Here is a 20,270-nt window from a genome sequence, read left to right as displayed (position 1 = left end):
CCGCAGCGCTCCCTGAGCACCTCCCCTGGGCTCTGATGGCGCCGCGGGCCGCTGCCCCCCCCGGGCCGCCAGGGGGCGCCAGTGCCGAGCGGGCGGCGCGTGGCCCCTCGTGGCCACCGTCCGGCCCCGCCCCCTCGTCCTGCTGCTCCCGCTCCCGGCGGCGGCAGCAGGGGGCGCTGTGGCGCTGCCCCCCCCGTCCCGGCCTGCCCCGCGCCGCCGGGCCCCGCCCCTGCCGAGGCGGGCGGGAGGAGCGGGTGCCACGTCCGTGGGGGCCTGTCCTGCCTGCCCTGCCCTGCCCTGCCCTGCCCTGCTTGCTTGCCTGCCGGCCCGCCCGCCGCCATGGGCGCCTCGCAGAGCGTCGACATCCCCGGCGGCGGCACCGAGGGCTACCACGTCCTGAGGGTGAGGGCCGCGGCGCGCGGCGGGAGGGGCGGGAGGGGGCGGCCCCGCGGCCGTTAGGGCCAGGGCGGCCGTTAGGGCCCCGCGGCCTCTCCCCTGCCCGGGGTCTCCCGGCGGCACCGCGGGGCAGCAGCAGGGGCCGGGGCCGGGGCCGGGGCTGGGGCTGGGCTCCCGCGGCCCGGGGGGCTCCCGGCGGGGCGGTGCTGCGGCCTGCGGGCGGCACGCGAGGAGCGGCCGGCTCCGGGAGCGCCTCTGCGGGCCCTGTGGGGGCCTGGAGGCCAACGGCCGGTGCGAGGGCACCCTCACGGCACCCTCACGGCGGGCGCTGCTGTGGAGGAGCTCGTTTGCGCCTAGTTTTACCGCGTCAGCTCCCCGACTCGGGCTGGCCCCGCGTGCCAGGGGTGTAAAGGAGCTGCAGAACCGTGCCCGTGTGGATTAGTGCTTCTTCAACTTGGTGTGGCTGTTAGCAGTGAGCTACAGCTGTATGTAGGAGAAGAACAGAGGTCGTCTCTTAGGTGTTAGAATGTTGGGTGATGCTTTTGGAAAGCAAATGTTGATATTCTGATAACACCTATTCGTCTGGTAGAAAATTTTCCATATAAGCTGAAGTCATGGGGGTCTTTGTTTCTCCTTTATAATGTTAGTAATATATAACAATCCATTTTGGATTTTCCTTTCCTCCACAAAATACCTTGTTTTAGCATGGTGGGTGAAAAAGGCGTGTTGTGGAAGACACTTATTCTTTAGAACGGAATAGCGTAAATACCATCTTCTTACTTTCAGGGGCCGTAAAATAAGTAAGTGGCTTGCAGTTAGAATGTCAGCTCTGTCAGATTCAGCAGTTCATATGGTTTGGTCAAAGCTTGGTAGTAAACTGAGGTGCATCTCTTCTGTGAAAAACAATCTGCTTCTTTATTATAATCCTAGTTGAATCTGGCAACTTTGTTTTCATTTAGGCACCTTCTGGTTGTAATGGTTTTGCTGTGGCTTGAGGTGGCAGTGTTTGATTACTGGTCTCTAACTATAATTGGTAGGTGCATGTTGAAGAAGTTGATTTGCGAGAGGACAGCCAGTTTTCCATTAAATACAGGAAAGGACCTGCAGGCTGTTGCAGGCAGACTGATGTTTCTGTTTTTCACTACTTTATCTTCCTGCTGAGTCTTCAGGTGCCACGACAATGAACAATTATTCTTCCTGTTGATAGGCATCTTAAATCGCACCACGATCGCAGCCTAATAGGAGCAAGGCCAGTGCTTATACGTAGTTAGGTTTGTAGTTTCAAAGTTGAGAAAAGCTTTGAAGTTTCATAAAATTATAATTTGTAATGTTTAAATTGAAATGTATGTGAGCAGAATTTCCCAACTTAGTTTTCCCAAGCTGAGCTGTGCAGTTGGTGTTCTGTAGCAAGGTGCTCAGCTCCTGCTGCTGGAGGAGCTCTGCACAAATACTTGGCCTGTCTGTGTGGCCCAGCCTCTGGCAGTGCATTGAGCAGTGGTCTTGCTGACTTCTACTTTATACTCAAGCTCGAACTTGAGTTCTGAGCTCGGTGTTTTACTTACGTAAATCAGAGTGGCAGGCCTGGGAGCCACGCAGAAGCTGCCCAGGCAGCTGCACGTCATGGGTTTCTGACAGCGAGCCTTCCAGACCGCACCGACTGCCTCCCTGCGGGGCGGGTAGCAAGTGCCATTGCCGTCACTCCAAGCAGGACCAGAACAGAGAGCCAAGGGAATAATACAGACTTTTTAATCGCTAATTTCTCACTTCTTTTCACTTCCCTTTAAAAGATTACTTGAGTCTTTTTGGCAGCTCCTGCTAATATGCAATGCAGCATTGCTTTCATTGTGGGCTTTTTATCAGTGCACTTGCAACAGGAAATGTGAACCCTCCAGGACTGAAGCGTTGTAGAAGGAAAGCAATTTCATCACACCCATCCCCGATGGGACAAGCTGCTGTGGATTGCGCTGTTGGGGTTCCTAGGCACTGAAACGTAGCTTTTTTTTTTTTTTTCTTAAGATGGAGATAAAGTTGCAGACTGTTTTGTTGCCATCACCCCTTCACAGGTACACCTAATGATCTGTCTGTCCTGTGTTTGAATCAGTTCTTTAGAACATGTTTTTATTTGTTGTACACGATTCTGCTGTTAGGCTTTCATTTACTGGATTGTGTGATGTGCTGATAAATCTTGCTTTTAACCAGTGCCTCCCCAGCTGATAGTGTGCACTGTTACTTAACTCTGGGGATTTTCACCATTGCTTCTTCTTACATTGGAAACACCTTTTAACATACAATTACGTGGTGGATTAGGGCGACTGTCTGCCTCTGTGTATTCTCAGTAGACACTTATGTCTACTCTTCAAATCAGATTGAAGTGTAATTTTGAAAAACTTTACTGTTCAGCATTGCAAATGCAAAACTGCTATAGTTTGCCTACACTCAATTTGACAATTTTTTCAGAAATAAACAATACAAGAATTTTTATCTTGTAGAGGTCTGTATGTTGCTGTGTCATATGCTGTTCTCACAAAAAGATAAGTGAACCACCATGGCTGAAGTTTAGATTTCTAACTTTTGTTTCAGTTTGTTGTAGTACAGATGCAAGTATGTAGCCATGAAGAGGATTCTTCTTTTCTAAAGGGGGCTCGGTTTTTAAGTGCTCAGTGTGAATGCTCTGTGTTAAAAGTAAAACTTGGTGCTGTGCGGAGGGAATCTATTTTCTTGTAGAAAGCTTATAAAGCTTTTTCTCTTAAAAGCTGGTTGTTCATAAGGAAATTCAATACAGTTATACTGTGTAATGTGTTATAATAGCTGACAAATAAAATTGGTTATAAGCCCTAACAGAGGAATTGCTCACAGATTATACGTAATGAAGTTTTATTACCTATTACAGAATGTGCAGAAGAACTACAAAAAAAAACTTTATTCAGCATTTTGTTGGTAATAAAGTAAATATTACTTAGGATTTCTTGTTTGGAAAAAAAAATGCTTTGAAGCTTTTGCTCCCTAGAAGTTGTGTATTTAGTGCTTGCAGCCAAGCTCTAAAAGGTTTAAGTGGACACTAGTGTAAGATGTGACTTTCAAAAGTGACGAGAGCCTTCATCTGCTTTTGAGAATCATGGTTTCCATGCCTAATTCCATGTGCTGTAGCATCGGAGGCCCAGGGCTTAAAATTGTGACCACTGTGTTGCTAAGCAGTCATACTGTAATGTGTGAAATAAATATATACTATGTAGTTACAAGGGATAGTGTTGAGAAGGGGTTTTAGCAAGAAGAAATATTATGTATTTACTGAAAAAGAAATCTTATTTGTTGTACAGATTATTATTAGTGTCTTGACCTTGAAACTTTTTCCTTGCTTAATTCTTGACAGTGAATTAAAAGTGAAATAAGTAGTGTGTGTGATGTATGTGCTCAGCAGCCCTGCTGTCTGGGTGCTGCCTCCTCGGTGAGAAGCTGAGGGCCTGCAGCATTATATGAGGCTGGAAGGGCCATAAAGCCCTTTTCTACCTTCTGACTTTCAGCATTCCTGATATTTTCTTTGCTTGCTCTTAAAAGCCTCTGGTGGAAGCAGTTCCACAGCTCCTCTTGGTAGTCTATTGCGCTGCTTTTCTGTACTCACAGAAAGTCAGAGCATTTACCCACAGGTGGCTGTAACTTACACGGCTGCAGTAACAGCTGGCTTTTAGGGAATTAGGCTTCCTAAGCTGCTGTGGATGGTATCTTGCCTGCACTCGCATCTGTTGTAAGTGGCAATACTTGTTTTTTTTTTCCTCAGTCCTTACTCGATTATAAAGGCCGGTTACTGACTGACTTGGGAAATACAAGCAGAGAAGCACAAAGCGGGATTGCTCAGGAGGCCCAGAATTTATGTACCTATAAATGGAACCTTTATTTCCATCACTAGCAGCAAGGTTTCTGTGCCCTCGTGTTTCCTAAGACACCTAGTTACCGTTTGTTGCTGTAGTTCATGACCAGGGCTTGGAGCAGAAAGCTGTGCTGTGTGCGTGGCACTGTGCAGCGGTGGTGGCAGATGGATGGCTGAAAACACGATGGTGCAGCGTGGGAGCTGTGTGGGGTCACTGCTGGTGTCACGCAGGGCTGAGCGTGCTGCTTCTTTGAGGGGGAGAACTCTCGCGTGGAACGAGTGCAGCACTTAGGGGTTTTGCTGGGACTGTCAGGCATGAAAATGCTTTTCCATCAGTGGCATCGGGCCCAAACAAGCTAGGGAAATATGAAACTTTGTGACTGAACCTGTACATCACAGGATAAGGACACGCGGTGACAGAAGGGGTAGAGGTACATGTGTTTGTGTGATTTATGCAGCTATAAGAGCTTGATTACTTTCAGAGACAGCTTCCTGGCGGTATCTGCAAGCACTTTTACAAACAGACCGTGCAAAGATGTTCGGGGTTCAGATGGATATGGGGGAAAGTGTTCAACATCTACAGATAATTTCTGCGAACTAATCATTCAGAACTTGGAAGCTCTCACTGTACCTTCATCAGTTTTGGGCAGACTGTAAGTAATGTACTTAGAATACCAAATCCATACATTTCATGTGTCAGTGAGCTTGACATTGATAGATGCTGAGTGTATGTAATTCTCATTTATTGTAGGTGCTCCTAATTTTAAAAGATTACCTTACTGAATACTGGTCGCTGTTGGTTTAAAAGGTTCAGGATGTAATCTATCATATGTGAGGTTGTGGTGGGAAGGATGTTGTGGCAGAGGGGTTGGGCTTTTTCTTCTTCTTTTAAGGAATGCATTTAGAAATGGAGGAAAATCTCTGAATGAAGAGCGGACCGTGTCAGGGCTGCTTTTGCAGCTGTTTGCTGTCTGACATCTGGCTTTTCATGATTTCAAGGCCATGATGTGTATCTAAGTCTAACAATCTGGTATGTTATCTGAAGAAATGTATCGGGTTGCTGGGTTTACTCATTTTTCTTGATGAGGTTTAAGATGACATTTTCTGACTTTACGAGTTCTTCCAATAATTTCTGAAACCATCTGCTGATTTTGTTTAGGCAGAAAGCCTTCCTGTCAGGCATATTAGGCATATTAGAAAATACAAAATGTGAGCATGAAATAGGTGGTGGAATGAGGGAGGGAGACCCTATAAAGCATTTTTTTGTGCCCTCCCTAAACTGAGTAACAAACAGCACAAGCTCATCCTTCATTAGCTACTAGAAGAACCACATCTGAGGAAAGGATGTTTTGAATGACTTTAGTACAGGAGAAACTTCAAGCCTGAGAATGCAATTATGGAACATGTCCATCAGAAACTGGAGTTCTTTACTGCTTTCATGAAACTGTTTGTTTAACCTTTCTTTGGTGGAAAAGCCTCGAGTACCTGACTTAGCAAGTTAATGCTCTCCATATTTGAGCAGAATAATCACCCAGCCTCTCTGTAACGTTTTTCATAAGCTACAATTTCTGTTTGTGGATGCTGTTCTGAGGGTTCTATGTTATTGGAAGTTTTAATACCTGAAGTTAAAGACGAGCTCTGGGTACAGTTCACTGAAGTCAAAGCAACACATCCTCAGTGTGCCCAGGAGTTTCTGTGCAATCATGTCAGAGGGCCTGCCATATGGAGTGTAGCTTGTACTCTCACCCCGACCTGGTGCGCAGCTCGCTCTCTTACCCCTAGTGATTCTTGGCAAGAGGTATCTCGAACCCACGGACTGGCCTCATAGCGTGGTGCATAGCGTGGTGCAGTGCTTCTGGCTCGCTGGGCTGCGCTGGTGAGTGAGAGCTGTGGTCCCGTGCAGTTAATAGCTGACACCTGGGATAATACCTTTCATTTCCAAGGAGCATGCAGGTGTCTTGAAGAGACACTTCTGTAGACACGCTTCAGGATCTCGTTGGAAATGTGGGTTTCTGTGATGTTATTTCTACCTCAGTTGTTTTTATTGCTTTGGCTGAGATAGTGTTGAATTTGTACTTGTTGGCTGCTCTGTCAAATTTTGACAGCAATTAATGGAACTGCTGATTCCAAATTATTTTTCGTTCATGTTTCGATTATGTGACACTAACATTCTAGGCTTCTGGCATCTGTTACAGAAGGCTATCCACAAGTAATCTGTGCTTTTTCCAAGCCCTGACATTGTGATTATGTCAGGTGGAGATAAATAGTCTGAGGCCAGTTTTAGTAGCAATCTAACTTTTCCATATTAGAATATTTTCTTTTAGATGAGTCATCCTAAGAAAACTGAATTCCCGCAGAATCAGATTGATAGTTTGTTCAATACCAGATTTGTGCCAGTTTTGTCAGGTGGATTAACACGTAATATAAGAAACCACACTGTTAGGGATGATGCTTTTTAGAGCATTTGGAAGATGAATGTAGGATGTAAAAGAAAGCCAGCAAGTAAAATGAATTAATTGACAAGTAAAGATAGATACACTTTGCTCCAAAGGCTGTAGGAAAAATCTGACAGCCATGTTGGAGTTTTTGTCTATATTGGCAATGCGTGTAACAGTGAAAAGCCAGCACTGGCAGAATATGTCTATCAGTTGTTCCATTTGGAATTAAAAACATACTTTAAGATTCTGGGAGAAATGCATATCCTGTCCTAGTGGGGTGGTTGAATTATTTGAACTGCCATAGCTGCAACATTGCATCCTTCCCTTTTCTTGTGGCTTGCTGGTATGTTAATGAATCATAGGTTATACACATGCCCTCTATTTCTCAAGAATGTCAACAGGTGATGTTTAATCATGAGATAACAACCTCTGCTTATGCAGATGTAACTCTCCTTTTCCTCTAATAAGTGTAAGATGAAAAACAGGGCCCAGTGTTGGTACTTAGGGTAAAGATGCTGCTTTTTAACTAACTTTTTCAGAATTTGTTATGCTTGCCTATTGACCATAATGTCCTTTATTGAAATAAATGTCTGCAATTTAACTGCTACAGCTGTTGAAGCAGTGCTTGTCCCAGTGGTTGTTTAGTGTTGTCCTTCCTCAATAAAATATAGTGATCTTTTTACACTTTTTAAGGGAGGTATTGTTTTGGTCCAAAAGATTATATCTGAACATACTAAAAATGGTACGTACAAATATCAGTAGTTTCTAGAACTACACATAGCACAACCAGAAATATAATTCTAATCTATAAACCAGCATTGGTACGCTGTTGCTAAACTCTTGTTTCATTTTCTGTTAGGTACAAGAAAACTCACCGGGGCATAGGGCTGGATTGGAGCCATTCTTTGATTTTATTGTGTCTATTAATGGTTCGAGACTGGTAAGTGTGCTGCTATTTTATAATACTGACTGAATACAAGCAACATGTTGGGAATCTTATTTCTATAGATAAACAATTGTATTTATTTAAATATATATATATATATATATATATATATATAAAAATATTTATCCTTGGTCTAAAATTGGAATGCCTAACTACATCAGAAATCAATTTCCTTTACCTTATAATTTTATCAAAAACTAAGCTGGAGAGTAAGAGTGCAGACAGACATGCTCTCTGAGACCATTTCTGCCAGCAGAAGGTAATACTAGCTGCTGACCCACCTCTAGCTGCTTGTGTGAGTGCCCCCTCCAGTTCAGTCTGTAAAACTGCCTGTGTGAGAACTTGCGAACTCATTTCAGTCAGAACAAGTTGGTTGAAAGAACTGTTGTCAAAGCTGTTAGTTGGGCAGGAATCATGTGAGAAAGTTTTCAAGTTGAGCTGTTGTGAGACAGCAAACCATCAGAGCAGTGGAAAAAAACAGCTGTGGGTAAACTCTTCCAGTGAAGCTGGTTCAAGAAAGACTCTGCAAAGCTGCAGGGCATATCTAAGAACATATGGAAAGAGCTCAGAGTGGGATGAAGTATCCTATCTCTCCTGTGGAAATATCTGCTCTACTTTAAGTGATTTTGTTCTCTGGAAGCATGACAAGTAGGCCCTGTAGTTAGTTCTCAAAAGTTGCTGTTTCAAATCAGTTTTCTGGCATTCTCATAATACAGATTTACTTGCAGAATTAAGAATTTGAATTGCACATTATGTCCTGCGTGGGTTTTGAGTAAACAGGTCCATGTTTACATGGCCTAAGATTCCACTACCTGAGGACTGTTAAACTAATCAGAGCAACGTGTATGTCCATGTGCAAAATACAGTGCTGCATTAAATGCTAAGCTGGAGCCTGAAGTGGTGTAACCAGCCTGTAACCAGGATGTCTGTGAGCAGTGCAGCTTGGCTTTGGTCCCATGTGGGGCTGGTACATGGCTTCACAATCTAGAGCTGGCTCGTTCAGGGGGGCCTCAGTCCCTGTCCTCTGCTCCCTCTTGCCAGAGAGGCGTTCCCGATGTCTTCTTGCAAACATGGCCTCAGATGCTGTTGATATACTGGTCCTTAAAAAAAAAAACACAACAGAAAACACAAACATCTATGATAGTTCCAAAAATGCTGTTGTTCTATGTTTTGAGTAACCAAAAAACAAGTTACTGGAGCTAGTTAGTATCAGTGCATAAATTCTATCATTAATTACTTGAATGTTACATGAATTGAATGTTTCTGATGTGACCTTTGTTACAGGTACCAAGTTTATGAATGGGAAACAGGAATATCTCCATATTTAAATGTTAATTTCCCATATATCATATCTTAGGTTTAATTGAAGTGTTTTTACAATTGGAATATATGATCTATTACTGTGAAACCACAGTTTTTCTCTGGAGGTGTGTTATAGAATTGTGAAGGGACTGAAAGCTTGTTATGAAATAGCTGTAGAGATATTCTGATAATGCTTAGTGTTTATAGGAATTCTGACATGCAATAGTGATCCTATAGAACTGGATGCTCACTCTGTTCAATGCTAAATCAAGCTCTTATTTGAACATTTACAGAATAAAGACAATGACACTCTCAAGGACCTGTTGAAAGCAAATGTTGAAAAACCTGTAAAAATGCTAGTGTACAGTAGCAAAACACTGGAACTAAGAGAAACATCAGTGACCCCCAGCAACATGTGGGGTGGACAGGGCCTGCTGGGGGTGAGCATTCGTTTCTGCAGCTTCGATGGGGCCAACGAAAATGTATGGCATGTATTGGTATGTACAGACTTCCAAGTATTTTTCTTACTGCAAAATATGTTGCTTACTGTTAATGTTTTTCAGTTTTTTTTACAGAAAAGTAACTTGCAAGGGGGTATGCAAGCTATGAGATGAAATTGGTCTGTTTTCTGTTCGTTGGCTTTGTTTTTTGAAAGGCTTTTGAAGTAGAATTGTGTATGTTATCAAATCTCATATCAGTGCTGTTGCACAGTATTCTGAACTCCTTGTGATGGTGTCTAATGAGACTGTCACCTCACTGCTGTTTTACTAGTTCAGTTTACTAGTTCACTAACTGGGTTGAAAACTTAACTAGTTTGTCTCACTCAAAACTTGTGTGAAGTGCTTATGTGACTGTTCTGCTGCACTCTGGCTGTTACGTAATGTTTCGTAATTTTCCATCTTAAAACCAGGAAGTGGAACCAAATTCTCCTGCTGCATTGGCTGGACTCAGACCTCACAGTGACTATATCATTGGAGCAGATACTGTTATGAATGAGGTATGTACATATATATAAGTAATATATATATATATATATATATATATATATATATATATATATACGTAAGTAACATCTTGATTTTTTTTTTTGTTAAACTAGAAAACAGCACCTAGGTGGTTTGAAACATCTCCTCTTCTGTCTGTTCACTGCTAATTGAAGTAACTTGATACAAAGAGGAAGGTGTTCTGGCATGTTGCCCCTGCATTGTGCTTAAATGCAATTCTGGAAATAAAAATTGCTCTTAAATATCATTATGAAGTCAGATGTAAACGTTTTGTACTCTAATGTTAATATATCAAATAGCAGATTTAAGATCTAGGGTTGTCCCACGTGTTCTGAGTTGTGCTGGCAAAGCACTTAAAGTTGTCCTTGTGATAAAACAGCAGCACCGCAACAACTGCACCATGTAGCAATTTCCAGGTTCTGTTACAGAAAGTTAGGACGAGGAAGATAATCATTCTCATATAAAGTGATAAAATAAGGACAAAAGAGCCCTCATTCGTTATTATCCTTTTGCAGTCTGAAGATCTCTTCTCCCTTATTGAAACACATGAAGCAAAGCCATTAAAACTTTATGTGTACAACACAGACACAGATAACTGTCGGGAAGTAGTGATTACTCCAAATTCTGCCTGGGGTGGAGAAGGCAGGTAAGAAAAAATATATCATGGGAGCTGCGGCAAAGTGGGACAACTTTCTTATTAGCACTAGCCTAAAAGCTGCTTCCTTAAGTTCTCTGCAAAACCGGGAAAAGACTGTTCTTATATCCAAGGTGTTTCTGCTATAGTAAATTACATACATACTTGAAATTCAGATTTAGTTACTAATTGGGGGGATATATTTGCAGAGGAAATTAGCTAGTTCAAAAATGCACGGAGTGCAATGATTGCTTTCTGCATGAGCCTTCAAATACTCATTAGGCTGTAGTATATTCGTACAGTATCGCACTGTACCCAGAACAGGACTGCAAACAACAGGTGTGAGTTGAATGCAAAGGTATATTCCTGATACAGCTGCTTGGTTCAAATAACAATAAAACTTCTGCTAAATATTTATTGCTAAAAGCTACAGTTTCCTTTCTATTGTCTCATAACGATTACTTCTCCATAGAAAATGAGGCAATGTTTAGCTTTTTCCTGTAAACACAGATATTTTTATAGAACTTATCTTGAAACCTGTTGGCATCTTGGGTCTTTCATGCATTTGCTTGATGTGGAGTTTGTAGTATTTAGAAGTCAGTAAAGCAACTTTATGTTCATGTTTTAAAAGCCTAGGATGTGGCATTGGCTATGGGTATTTGCATAGGATACCTACACGCCCATTTGAAGAGGGAAAGAAAATCTCTCTCCCAGGACAGTTGCCTAGTGCATCTCTCAGTCCCCTCAAAGATGGCTTTACAGAGGTAAGTTGTAGTCACTCCTTTAGCTTTGTAAAATGGATTATGATGTTATCTTGCTTTTCTGCTTTTACTGGTTCTTGTGAAAACAAACCCTAATGATGTAACTTTTTTTTTCTTTTGGAAAGGTTCAGCTGTCATCAGTTAATCCCTCGCCAGCATTACCCCCTGGGCCAGCAGGACTTGAACAGAGTCTCTCCGGACTTTCTATTAGTTCACCCTCAACTACTGTCAGTAATGTTCTCAGTACAGGTTAGTGTGGAAGTAACTAACTTCTAAAATGCATAGGTATATTGACTTTTTTTTTGATTCACAGGTGTTTCCATGTATTTAATAAAAGGGAGAAGAGGGACTCTTCCCCCAAACTTTTCTCTTCCCAAAACTTTTCTTAACAACAAAGGCTAGAGTACTGTAATAGTTATATTCTCTTTAACATAAGCATAACACAAGTACTGCTCACAAAAGATTTGGTAACTTCTATCAGAAATACATGTTATTTTAAATAAGGATTTTCTTCATCAGTGTTGTACAGTTATTTAAGGCATGTACTCCCTTGAGGAAGGGAGCTGAAGTGTTGTATGCTTAAAATTAGTGTTGTTTTCCTGTATACTCCACCAGGTGTTCCAACAGTTCCATTATTACCACCACAAGTCAGTCAGTCCCTTACTTCTGTGCCACCAGTTAATCCAGCAACTACATTACCAGGTGAGTAGGTAACATTTAAAACACTTCTGAAACAAAGGAGAAAGCGAAGAGTCTTGTCTTTTTCCACCCCTCTTTTGGGGCTGCAGGATATAGCTTCGTACAGCTTAGGCATTTCATATCAGAACAATTTTATACAACCTCTGCAATGTTAGGAGCTTTTCTTTATAGACATGCTGTGCACATGGTTCTAGCACAGAGGACTGAGTTAGCAAGAAAGCTCATAATCACTTACGTTTCAGCCCCCCCTGCACAACAGATGTAGCATTCTGGATTTCTATGGAAGGTATTAGCTGTGCTTGCAACACTTCTTGATTTGATACATTGCTACTTGCCATACTTCATAAACGGTATGGTGCAAAATACTCTGGCAAGTAGCTTCAGAGTTCCTGTTTGTCCTTTTCATTCAAACATAAAGACAGAAAAAAGATTCGGGAAGGCATACCTTGCCTGTTTCTACATTCCTTTCACCTATTAAAAATTCAATTTTAGGAGACTCCTTTTTAATGCTCAGCTTGATCATTCTTAGTATAAGCAGAGGGCTAACAGTATAGAATTATATGTTGCAGTTACTGTTTCTGAATGATTTAGCAACTAACCTCTGTATAATAAAAGCAAGAATCTGTCTCCAAAGTAGTGTATGTTATTTCCTGATAAGTGTTTTGAGCACTAGTACTCCAGAAATATTCATAGTGGGTAAGATAGGTTTTGTATGGGATTTTGCCATATAATTGATGCACTGGTACAGGACTCAGTCATGCACTTCCAAAACACTGGAAGAACTGTGTTTTGTTTTGTAGGCTATAAGAAAAGTAGATAAAGGTTTTAAGTAATACATGGAGGTATGGTCTGTAACATAGGAAATATTATGTAGGAGAGCTAAGTGCCTGCATACAAGAGTAGGGAACTTTTAATCTTGTACTGCATAGCTAAAATAGTAAACCACTAAGCTTAGCTTCTGTTAATGTCTTCTCCTTTCCTGCATCCATAACCGTCTCCTCAAACAGCTGCAAATATGAATTTTTATTCCACCTTGTTCTCAGAACAGTACCATTGCCTTTTTGAAAGTTATTAGAATATTGCATTACAATTTCACGAGTATGGACATGCAAATTGTAAGCCTTAAATATATAGGAGGTTTAATATTTGAGTGAATTTGTGTGAAGTTCAGATTTTTTTTCAGATTAAAAAAATCAAAGTTGCTTATAGCTGAACTGAAAGCTCTTTGACTCAGATGATGTCAGCCTTTGTGGCTAATAAATTCTCAGGTAGGTAAAGAAAAATGGTTTTTAATCAAAATTTGTGTACAGTTGCCTGTTTTTAGACTTTCTCCCTCCTCTCCCTGTTGCTACTGTAATATTAGCAATTTATCTCAAAATTAGACTTCCTTGAACTAACTATCAAGTAGGAAGAAAGCCATTGTATCAGAAATGCAGCTAAGACAGGAGAATCAGGAGGGAAAAGATGTTTTACAGCAAACACAATGATGAAAGGCCATGTGTTATGTTCATTGTATGTTTGTATTGTATTTTCAATCCTTCCTGACCTTGAAAGTTACTGTTTTGCCTTTTCTATATATTTTTGTGTTTAACTTCAATTATAAACTGAATAGAAAAGACTAAGAATAGTATTTCCGATCCTTAATACTGATTTTTTTTTCCTGTATTTCATATTATGATCTTCTGACATTCAAACTAGGAATGGAAGGCTTCTGGTACAGTGCTGCAGTGAAATAACTATTTTTGTTAAAAGCTGAACTTTGAAATTAAAAAATGTTTATTCCTTAAAATAAGATTCTGATTTCCTCAGGAAAATGTGAAAGATTGGGATTGTGTATTTACTAGTCCTATCTTCCTGCAGTTGGTAACTTTTTTCATTGTGTAACTTGAAGTTGAAAGTCAAGTGAATTTGCATTTTTATATGTAAAGATGATGATCAAGATGTAAAGCAATATGAAACAACTTCAAATAATCAATAAGATCCCAGAGATGGGAACAAAAAAAGCTTGAAATTTTCAACTGTCATTTTTCCACTTTCCTCTCAGGTCTGATGCCATTACCAGCAGGGCTTCCCAACCTGACTGATCTGTCCAAACTTAATTTACCGGCACCACACATCGTTCCAGAAATCATACAGCCTGGTAAGTGCTTCTGCAAACTGAAACACTATAATAGCAGGTCTCTCCTTGATGATCTTTGACGCTCTAATTTAGAACCATCTGGTGGAGTCCTAAAGAGGATAAATTGAACGTTTGCCGGAGATGGGAGTTGACATTAGTGCCCAGGTTGGGTAGGCAAGGAATATGTTTTGAGATAAACTAATTCTGAGCTTGTGTCTGTGTTTAGTTGTTTCATCCCATATTACCTGATTTATAACCCCAGGAGAGATTGTCCTGTGCCAAGAAAGAAAGTATGTAGTTTTATGGGTAGAAGAAAATATGAGGTGTTCCCTTGTTTGCTGGACAAGGAGATTGAAGAACCCTGACTGAATGCCAAAAGTACCGACTAATGCTAGATTTATGGTTTTGAATAAGATAAAACTGCTGAAGGTGCATATGGAGCAAGCAAAAAGAAATTGAAAGCTTACATGGAATAAGGTTCTCATTAATTTCTTGTTCCTGGCAGTTTAAGTGAAAGCCAATAAAATCTAATCATTGGTATTAATGTCTTAAAGTCCTAGTCCTCTGGGGAGGTGGAAACAAACTTGAGTTTATTCTGATTCTTTGTCTCCGAAATCCAAAATGTATTGGGCTTTGAAACTCGTCTGCCAAGTCAGTGCTGCAGGTATATCGTGCTCACGCTCCTCTTGGAGAAGAGGTAGCCATTTGAAATTAAGTAGGGGATTAGAGAAGGGGAAGATTTTAAACTAAAACAGAATCTATCCAGATCTGTGATATGTAGCAGCTCACTGCCTCTTTTTTTTTTAGGTTTGCCAACTCTTCCGTCTTTGCCACCTCTGAATCTAATGGGAATAACACCTCTATCAATGCCACCAAAATGTGTTCCCCTGCTTCCTTTGGTCACAGAGGTTTCTACAGTGCCTACAGATTTGCTTCCCTCCATGACTCAAGCCGGAAGCTTTTCCGTTGACCCTGGCACTACTGTAAATGTAGAACAGACCTCTACACTCACCTTGGATAGCACTACCCCAACTTCTAAGGTGACTATTGTTGACAAACCAAATGAATCCTTGGCCATTAATGAAAAAACATCTGGCACCACAGATACACAAGCTTCTGAATCATAACTCCAGATCACTGTTGGATTGGCTTGGTATTTATTTAGCCATGGGATACATATTTGAAGAGCAAACCATCATTAATTTCATACTAGTTTGTACTTAATCTTTAGGAATCCTGTAAATAATATGGAGGTATAATAAAAATAAAGGGGATTTATAAAGTGTGCTTGGTGGGTGGGGAGGAAGAGTACTGGTACTTAGCCAAAAAAAAATAAAATAAAATTCAAGGTGGTAAATAGAATTCCACTGCCAAACTCGGAGGTATATGTTTTTAATATAGCCTGATAGCCTTAGTCTGCTACGTCTCCTTGCTTATTATTAGCAACTTTTGCTTCTGATAGAAATGAAGCAGTTCTTGCGTGTGACATTTACATACCATAGTTCTTGTCTTTGCAAGTATCTTGTTACTACAGTGGGGATGAGAATGTTTACTCTGAGTTGTAAATTTTAACAGTGCAAAACTTCCACCTAAAGATATTTCTATTAAAGTTGCTGAGTGACCTGTTAACTGACATCTTGTTATTCAGCTTGTACACAAATCTTTATTTTGAGCTCTTGAGAGATGCTCAAGCCATGTTTTGTGACTGCTGCTGCGTTGTTTCACACGCCCACTGTAAAATGGCATTTGGAAGGGAATGCAGGAAATGTTAAATGTAGCACACAATTTGGCACTTCATGACTACTGTAAGACAAATTAATGGATTAAGCATACATACAGCAATAAATTCCTGGAATTTTATCCCATGTGACAAAATAGCACGTTTATTTGCTTAATGCTTAAATTCTTTTAACTGTTCTGAGCTTAACTCTCAAGCACAAATCAGTGAAAGGGCTCCTGTCCAGAGAAACAGACCTAAGAGGGGAATGCCAGACTTCCTAGTGCAGGCAGGGTCAGTAGAAGTGGTTAGATCTGTTGTAGCAATGAGTCATGAAATCTGCCTGCAAATGTTTCAGACTTGTTTTTTTTAAATTGATGTTCAGGATGAAAATTATAGATTAACTGTAGACATACACCTGTATAACCTGGTATGTGTGCTGTGCTCCAGGTGTCAGGTGCAGCTGATGTGGAAAACTTCTGTGCTGCTTCGGTCCTTCTATACTACTGGGATTTCATTTGTGTTTGTGTTTGCTACAAATATGTTCAAAGTATCATCAGGAAGCTGGAGACCAAGTCTGTCTCCACAGCCACAAAATCCGTTTCAGCAATGCAGTGTGCCTGCTCACTGTTTGGAAGGTGCATGTAATTGCTCATCATAACATTTCAAAGAATTAGTTCAAGTGGAAGCCTTATCTAATACCTGTTGTCCTGTCTTATCTTTCTCACTTAAGTATTTGTCTTTCTTTTGGCCCACTGCTGCATGTTTCCTCATCAGCTGTTATGCCTTTAAAGGTCTGTCAAATGCCCCAAAACCTTTACTTTTTCACACTGTGAGCAGTTTATTTTCTTAACTGCTTGGGGCCTCCTCTGCCTTGGTAAGTACAAGGCTCACTGTTTGTCAGAAATTTACTTTTTTATTTACTTTTGTAAATCCAGTGTCACATACCTCAGAATTAAACCTTGGAATGAGAATAAGGATATTCCCTCTTTTCTTTACTGGATACAAAGAAAGTCTGTTAGTATGGAGCTTCATAAAGCCTTACAGGTCTAACAGTCCTTCCTGTAACTTTACAACCTTCCCCAGCTACAGTCCTCATCATTGTTATTTTCCTTCTTTAGCCCAAGAGCAGTAGAAATAGAAGGCTTGTCATGTACCAAATTTAGAGCAATTGTTACCAGGATTGTAATTACTGATTGTAATCAGATGCCTTTTTTGTTGTTGTTATAGGATGGCACAGTGTCCTTTAGAGTAATATCTGAGGTTAGCTGGTATGTTTCTATGCTTTCCAACTGCAAGCTGCAAACTTTCATAGTTGTGCAGTTGTCTCTAATAGCAGAAACAAATTAGAATGCTTAGTCTGAAGTCATGCACTTCTGTTACTTAAAGCAATCAAGAAGAGACCTTAATATATCCAGCATCCTGATAGGTGTGAGTGGTGGAAGCAAGGCAGTGTGTAAGTGTAGTCATCAGCAGTTCTGCTAAAGACAACGCAGCTTCAAACTTGGAGATGATTCAATGGTGCAGAATTTAAGCTCTAATCTCCCAGCTAAGAAGTCATTAAAAGTGAGAATCAAAAACAAAAACGTGTCACTTAGAATAGAAGTGAGGACCTGAACTCCTACTATTGTACTCTGTCCTTGTGTTTTGATTTCCTTAGCTTGATTTAGGGAAATCATAGCTTAATCACTTCGTGGCAAGGGTCTTTAATGACTTTTTCCCCTTAAAAACAGTAAGCAGGAAGAAAGACTTAAGATACACGAAGGGACTGACAGCTAGTCTAACCCTGTTTCCATGAGTTCATGCATTCAGCTGTTAATGAACAGTTATGAATAAGCACACCAGCGTTATTTTAAACATCAACATATGGAGTTCTTCCTGTGCTGACAGGAGACAAGAAGGTAGACATACCAAGAACATCTTAAGTCCTGCATATAATTAAGAATGATTAATGTGTATGTGATGTACTGGAAGATGGAAGTATTTTCCTGTTCCACAAAAGGCTGCAGTGGTGTTCAGTGGTTCAGATGTTTTTGTGGGTGCGGAGCATCTCTATGGCTCTGCTTGAAAAACCACAAGCACATGTCAAAGAGGTGCATTCTGCAGCTTGAGGCTCTGCTGCGGCTCCAGGAGACAGCTGCTGAGGCTACAAAGTTGAGATGCAAGTATGGATAAAGCATTAATGATGATGAATGCTTCGTAGCTTTAGTGTGGCCATATAATGGGCTCCTTCTAACCCTGACAGCCTTTTTTTTTTTTAAGCAACCCTGTCAAACATTAAACCTCACTGTCATGGTTGGAGCTCCAGTGTGTTGCCAGGAAATAGCTGTGCAGTGCCACGAGATGGCGTTCAATAGTTTATTTTTTGCTGAATTTGCAAGATTAGGCTTCATAATGATGGTGTTATCTTTTTTTCTTCCCCTTTAGCAGCAGCAACTGTATTCAAATGGATGCCAGCTGGATGCTGTGTGATAGTACTTTGAGGAATTACAAATAACTCTAAAACCAACTGATTGAAGGCAGGAATGGGCTGAGTTTAAGCTATTTCTAAAATCCAGAATTTCGCTGGCAGCTTGTCAAGCTAAGCAAGGGGCAGGATCAAAGTTTTGAAGAAAACAGATCCTTACAGGCAAGACTCATTTTAGATAGTGCAATGCTGAACGAGAAGCCTGGGTAATATCTGCAGCCTCTCCGTGATGTAAGTGCTGATTATGGAATTAAATTTAAGGGGGCAGGATAAGGGTCACTGATGTTTGATCATGATGTCTTGTCTTCCTCAATTATACACCAGGCTTTGTCTGTATAAGTCAAATAAATGTTGACAATCCCTCCCTATCATGGAGGCCTCACTGGCATCAAGCTCAGTTTTGGTTCGTCAGTTGGAGCTGGGCACCTAGAATCTGTCTCGTTTTAGATTTGAATCCTGTAATGGGTGTAGGCAAAAAGTAGACTGCAAAATATTTATGCATTTGTAATTGTTTATAGTTTGTAAGTAATCTGTGCTTTGTCATCCTGCTCTGTACATTCTTCAGAGCATTGCCAATGACGTATTATATATTTGTACAGCCCTGTGCTGGGCCTTCTAGTAAAAGCAAAAATTCTTTATGTGATTTGCTTACGCTATCTGTGATGGAAACTGTTTTTTTTGCTGTAGTATGAGGAGCCAACACTTACCATAGTACTTTCTTTAAAGTGAATTAGTTAAGATGCAAGAATAATCTCAAAAAAACTGCTCACTTAATCAAACATAAAACTTCATTTACCATTGGTGATTCTTCAACAGCTCTGCTCACCCTATCACCTGCCCCAGACAAAGAGATAAAGCTCCATAAAAGTTAAAGCATAGATATTTTGTAACATGTCAAGTTGCTAAGAGATTTGCAGATAGGAGCAGTAAGCTTAGTAAGGAACAAATACATCCTTTTCCAGAAGCCTCAACTCACGTTTATCCATAGGCCTTGTGAACACATTCAGTTGACAGTGTACAGCTAGCAAATCAGGATTTCACTCTGAGGGCCAACTGGTGTTTCTTAGGAACATCCTTTGCACATTATTTCAGTTGTACACTAATACCAAGGTGGTGTTTTTGTGATATACTTGGCACGAGCAACTGCATCAAGACTCAAATTCAAAGGCCACAGCCCAGGCCCAGGCAGGTGGAGGTGGACTGGCACCTCAGGACTGGCAGGTGGAGGCCTGTTCTGGTCGAGAAAGGTTAAGGGGGGGGGTTCATGTTTTGTTACTTTACTCCTTGGCAAGAGTCCTTGTCGTTGTTCTGCAGCAGGAGAGTACAGTCCCATCTCTGTCCGTTGGCCACACACCTGCCTCTCCACTGCCCCTTCTTGCACCTGCAGAGGCAGAATTTTGCCCTGAGAAAAGGCTGCAAACATGATTATGCTGCAGTTACAAGCTGAGTACAGCCCTACCAAATAGTCAAGTTCTCAGCCTTGGAACTTTTATCCTACAGGATCAGAAGATAAGTTTTTTCCTTTGTTGTGCAATGTAGTATTACTTTCTCAGCACAGTTTTGTGTATTTGTTGGGCTCAGCTAATCCTTAAAAGCTGCATTCCAGTGTTGCTCAGCTCATCCACAAGACAGCTTCAGAGAGACCACAGAGGTCAGGCTCACCTTGGGCAACCTATGGCAACAGTGAAAGCCACTTCTGCCAACAAAACAATCCATTTTAATAACAGTTCTCATGTCCAAGAGCTGTTTACTCTTTGCAGGCAAGTGGTTGCAAATTCATATACTTCGTTCATGGAATTTGCAGCTTATAGGTGGGCTATGAAACCCCAGCAGAAACTACGAAATGAAACGTAAGTGGTGAACCTAGGCTTCAAAGCCTGCATTTGACATAGGCTTGCTGGTGAGGTAAGAAGATTATGAAG

General features: G+C 41.1%; 1 protein-coding gene and 1 long non-coding RNA gene across 3 annotated transcripts in view; one reads left to right on the top strand and one right to left on the bottom strand.

The window, feature by feature from the left end:
- The first annotated feature begins 200 nt into the window (after positions 1–200).
- Positions 201–16,024, top strand: GORASP2 (golgi reassembly stacking protein 2). Of its 2 annotated transcripts, none has more exons than XM_040561343.1 (10): positions 201–402; positions 7,559–7,639; positions 9,241–9,444; positions 9,858–9,944; positions 10,467–10,597; positions 11,217–11,349; positions 11,472–11,595; positions 11,962–12,048; positions 14,090–14,185; positions 14,972–16,024. In XM_040561343.1, exons 1-10 carry the CDS (start codon positions 340–342, stop codon positions 15,289–15,291), a joined length of 1,326 nt encoding a protein of 441 aa, XP_040417277.1. In that variant the 5' UTR covers positions 201–339; the 3' UTR covers positions 15,292–16,024. The 2 variants fall into 2 exon arrangements, with proteins under 2 accessions (XP_040417277.1, XP_040417278.1); XM_040561344.1 differs by lacking the exon at positions 201–402 and adding an exon at positions 2,418–2,459.
- LOC121072099 overlaps positions 7,596–20,270 on the bottom strand; it is a 26,977-nt gene continuing 14,302 nt past the window's right edge. Inside the window, exons 4-5 of the long non-coding RNA XR_005820995.1 lie at positions 17,850–19,729; positions 7,596–8,745 (exon numbers count right to left, since the gene is read on the bottom strand). This is a non-coding gene — a long non-coding RNA (uncharacterized LOC121072099). The remainder of the gene's footprint in view (positions 8,746–17,849; positions 19,730–20,270) is intronic.

Source organism: Cygnus olor, chromosome 6, assembly GCF_009769625.2.
Source record: "Cygnus olor isolate bCygOlo1 chromosome 6, bCygOlo1.pri.v2, whole genome shotgun sequence".
Taxonomy (NCBI): domain Eukaryota; kingdom Metazoa; phylum Chordata; class Aves; order Anseriformes; family Anatidae; genus Cygnus; species Cygnus olor.
Note: the sequence above shows the minus strand (reverse complement) of the source record. Positions and strands in the feature narration are given on the sequence as shown.

What these genes read in the sequence shown, in the direction of transcription:
- GORASP2 (XM_040561343.1), top strand. Translation starts at nt 340, where the DNA reads ATGGGCGCCTCGCAGAGCGTCGACATCCCCGGCGGCGGCACCGAGGGC. An exon ending in GCCTGGGGTGGAGAAGGCAG is followed by an intron (nt 10,598 to 11,216) that starts GTAAGAAAAAAT and finishes ATGTTTTAAAAG; the next exon opens with CCTAGGATGTGGCATTGGCT. An exon ending in CAGTAATGTTCTCAGTACAG is followed by an intron (nt 11,596 to 11,961) that starts GTTAGTGTGGAA and finishes ATACTCCACCAG; the next exon opens with GTGTTCCAACAGTTCCATTA.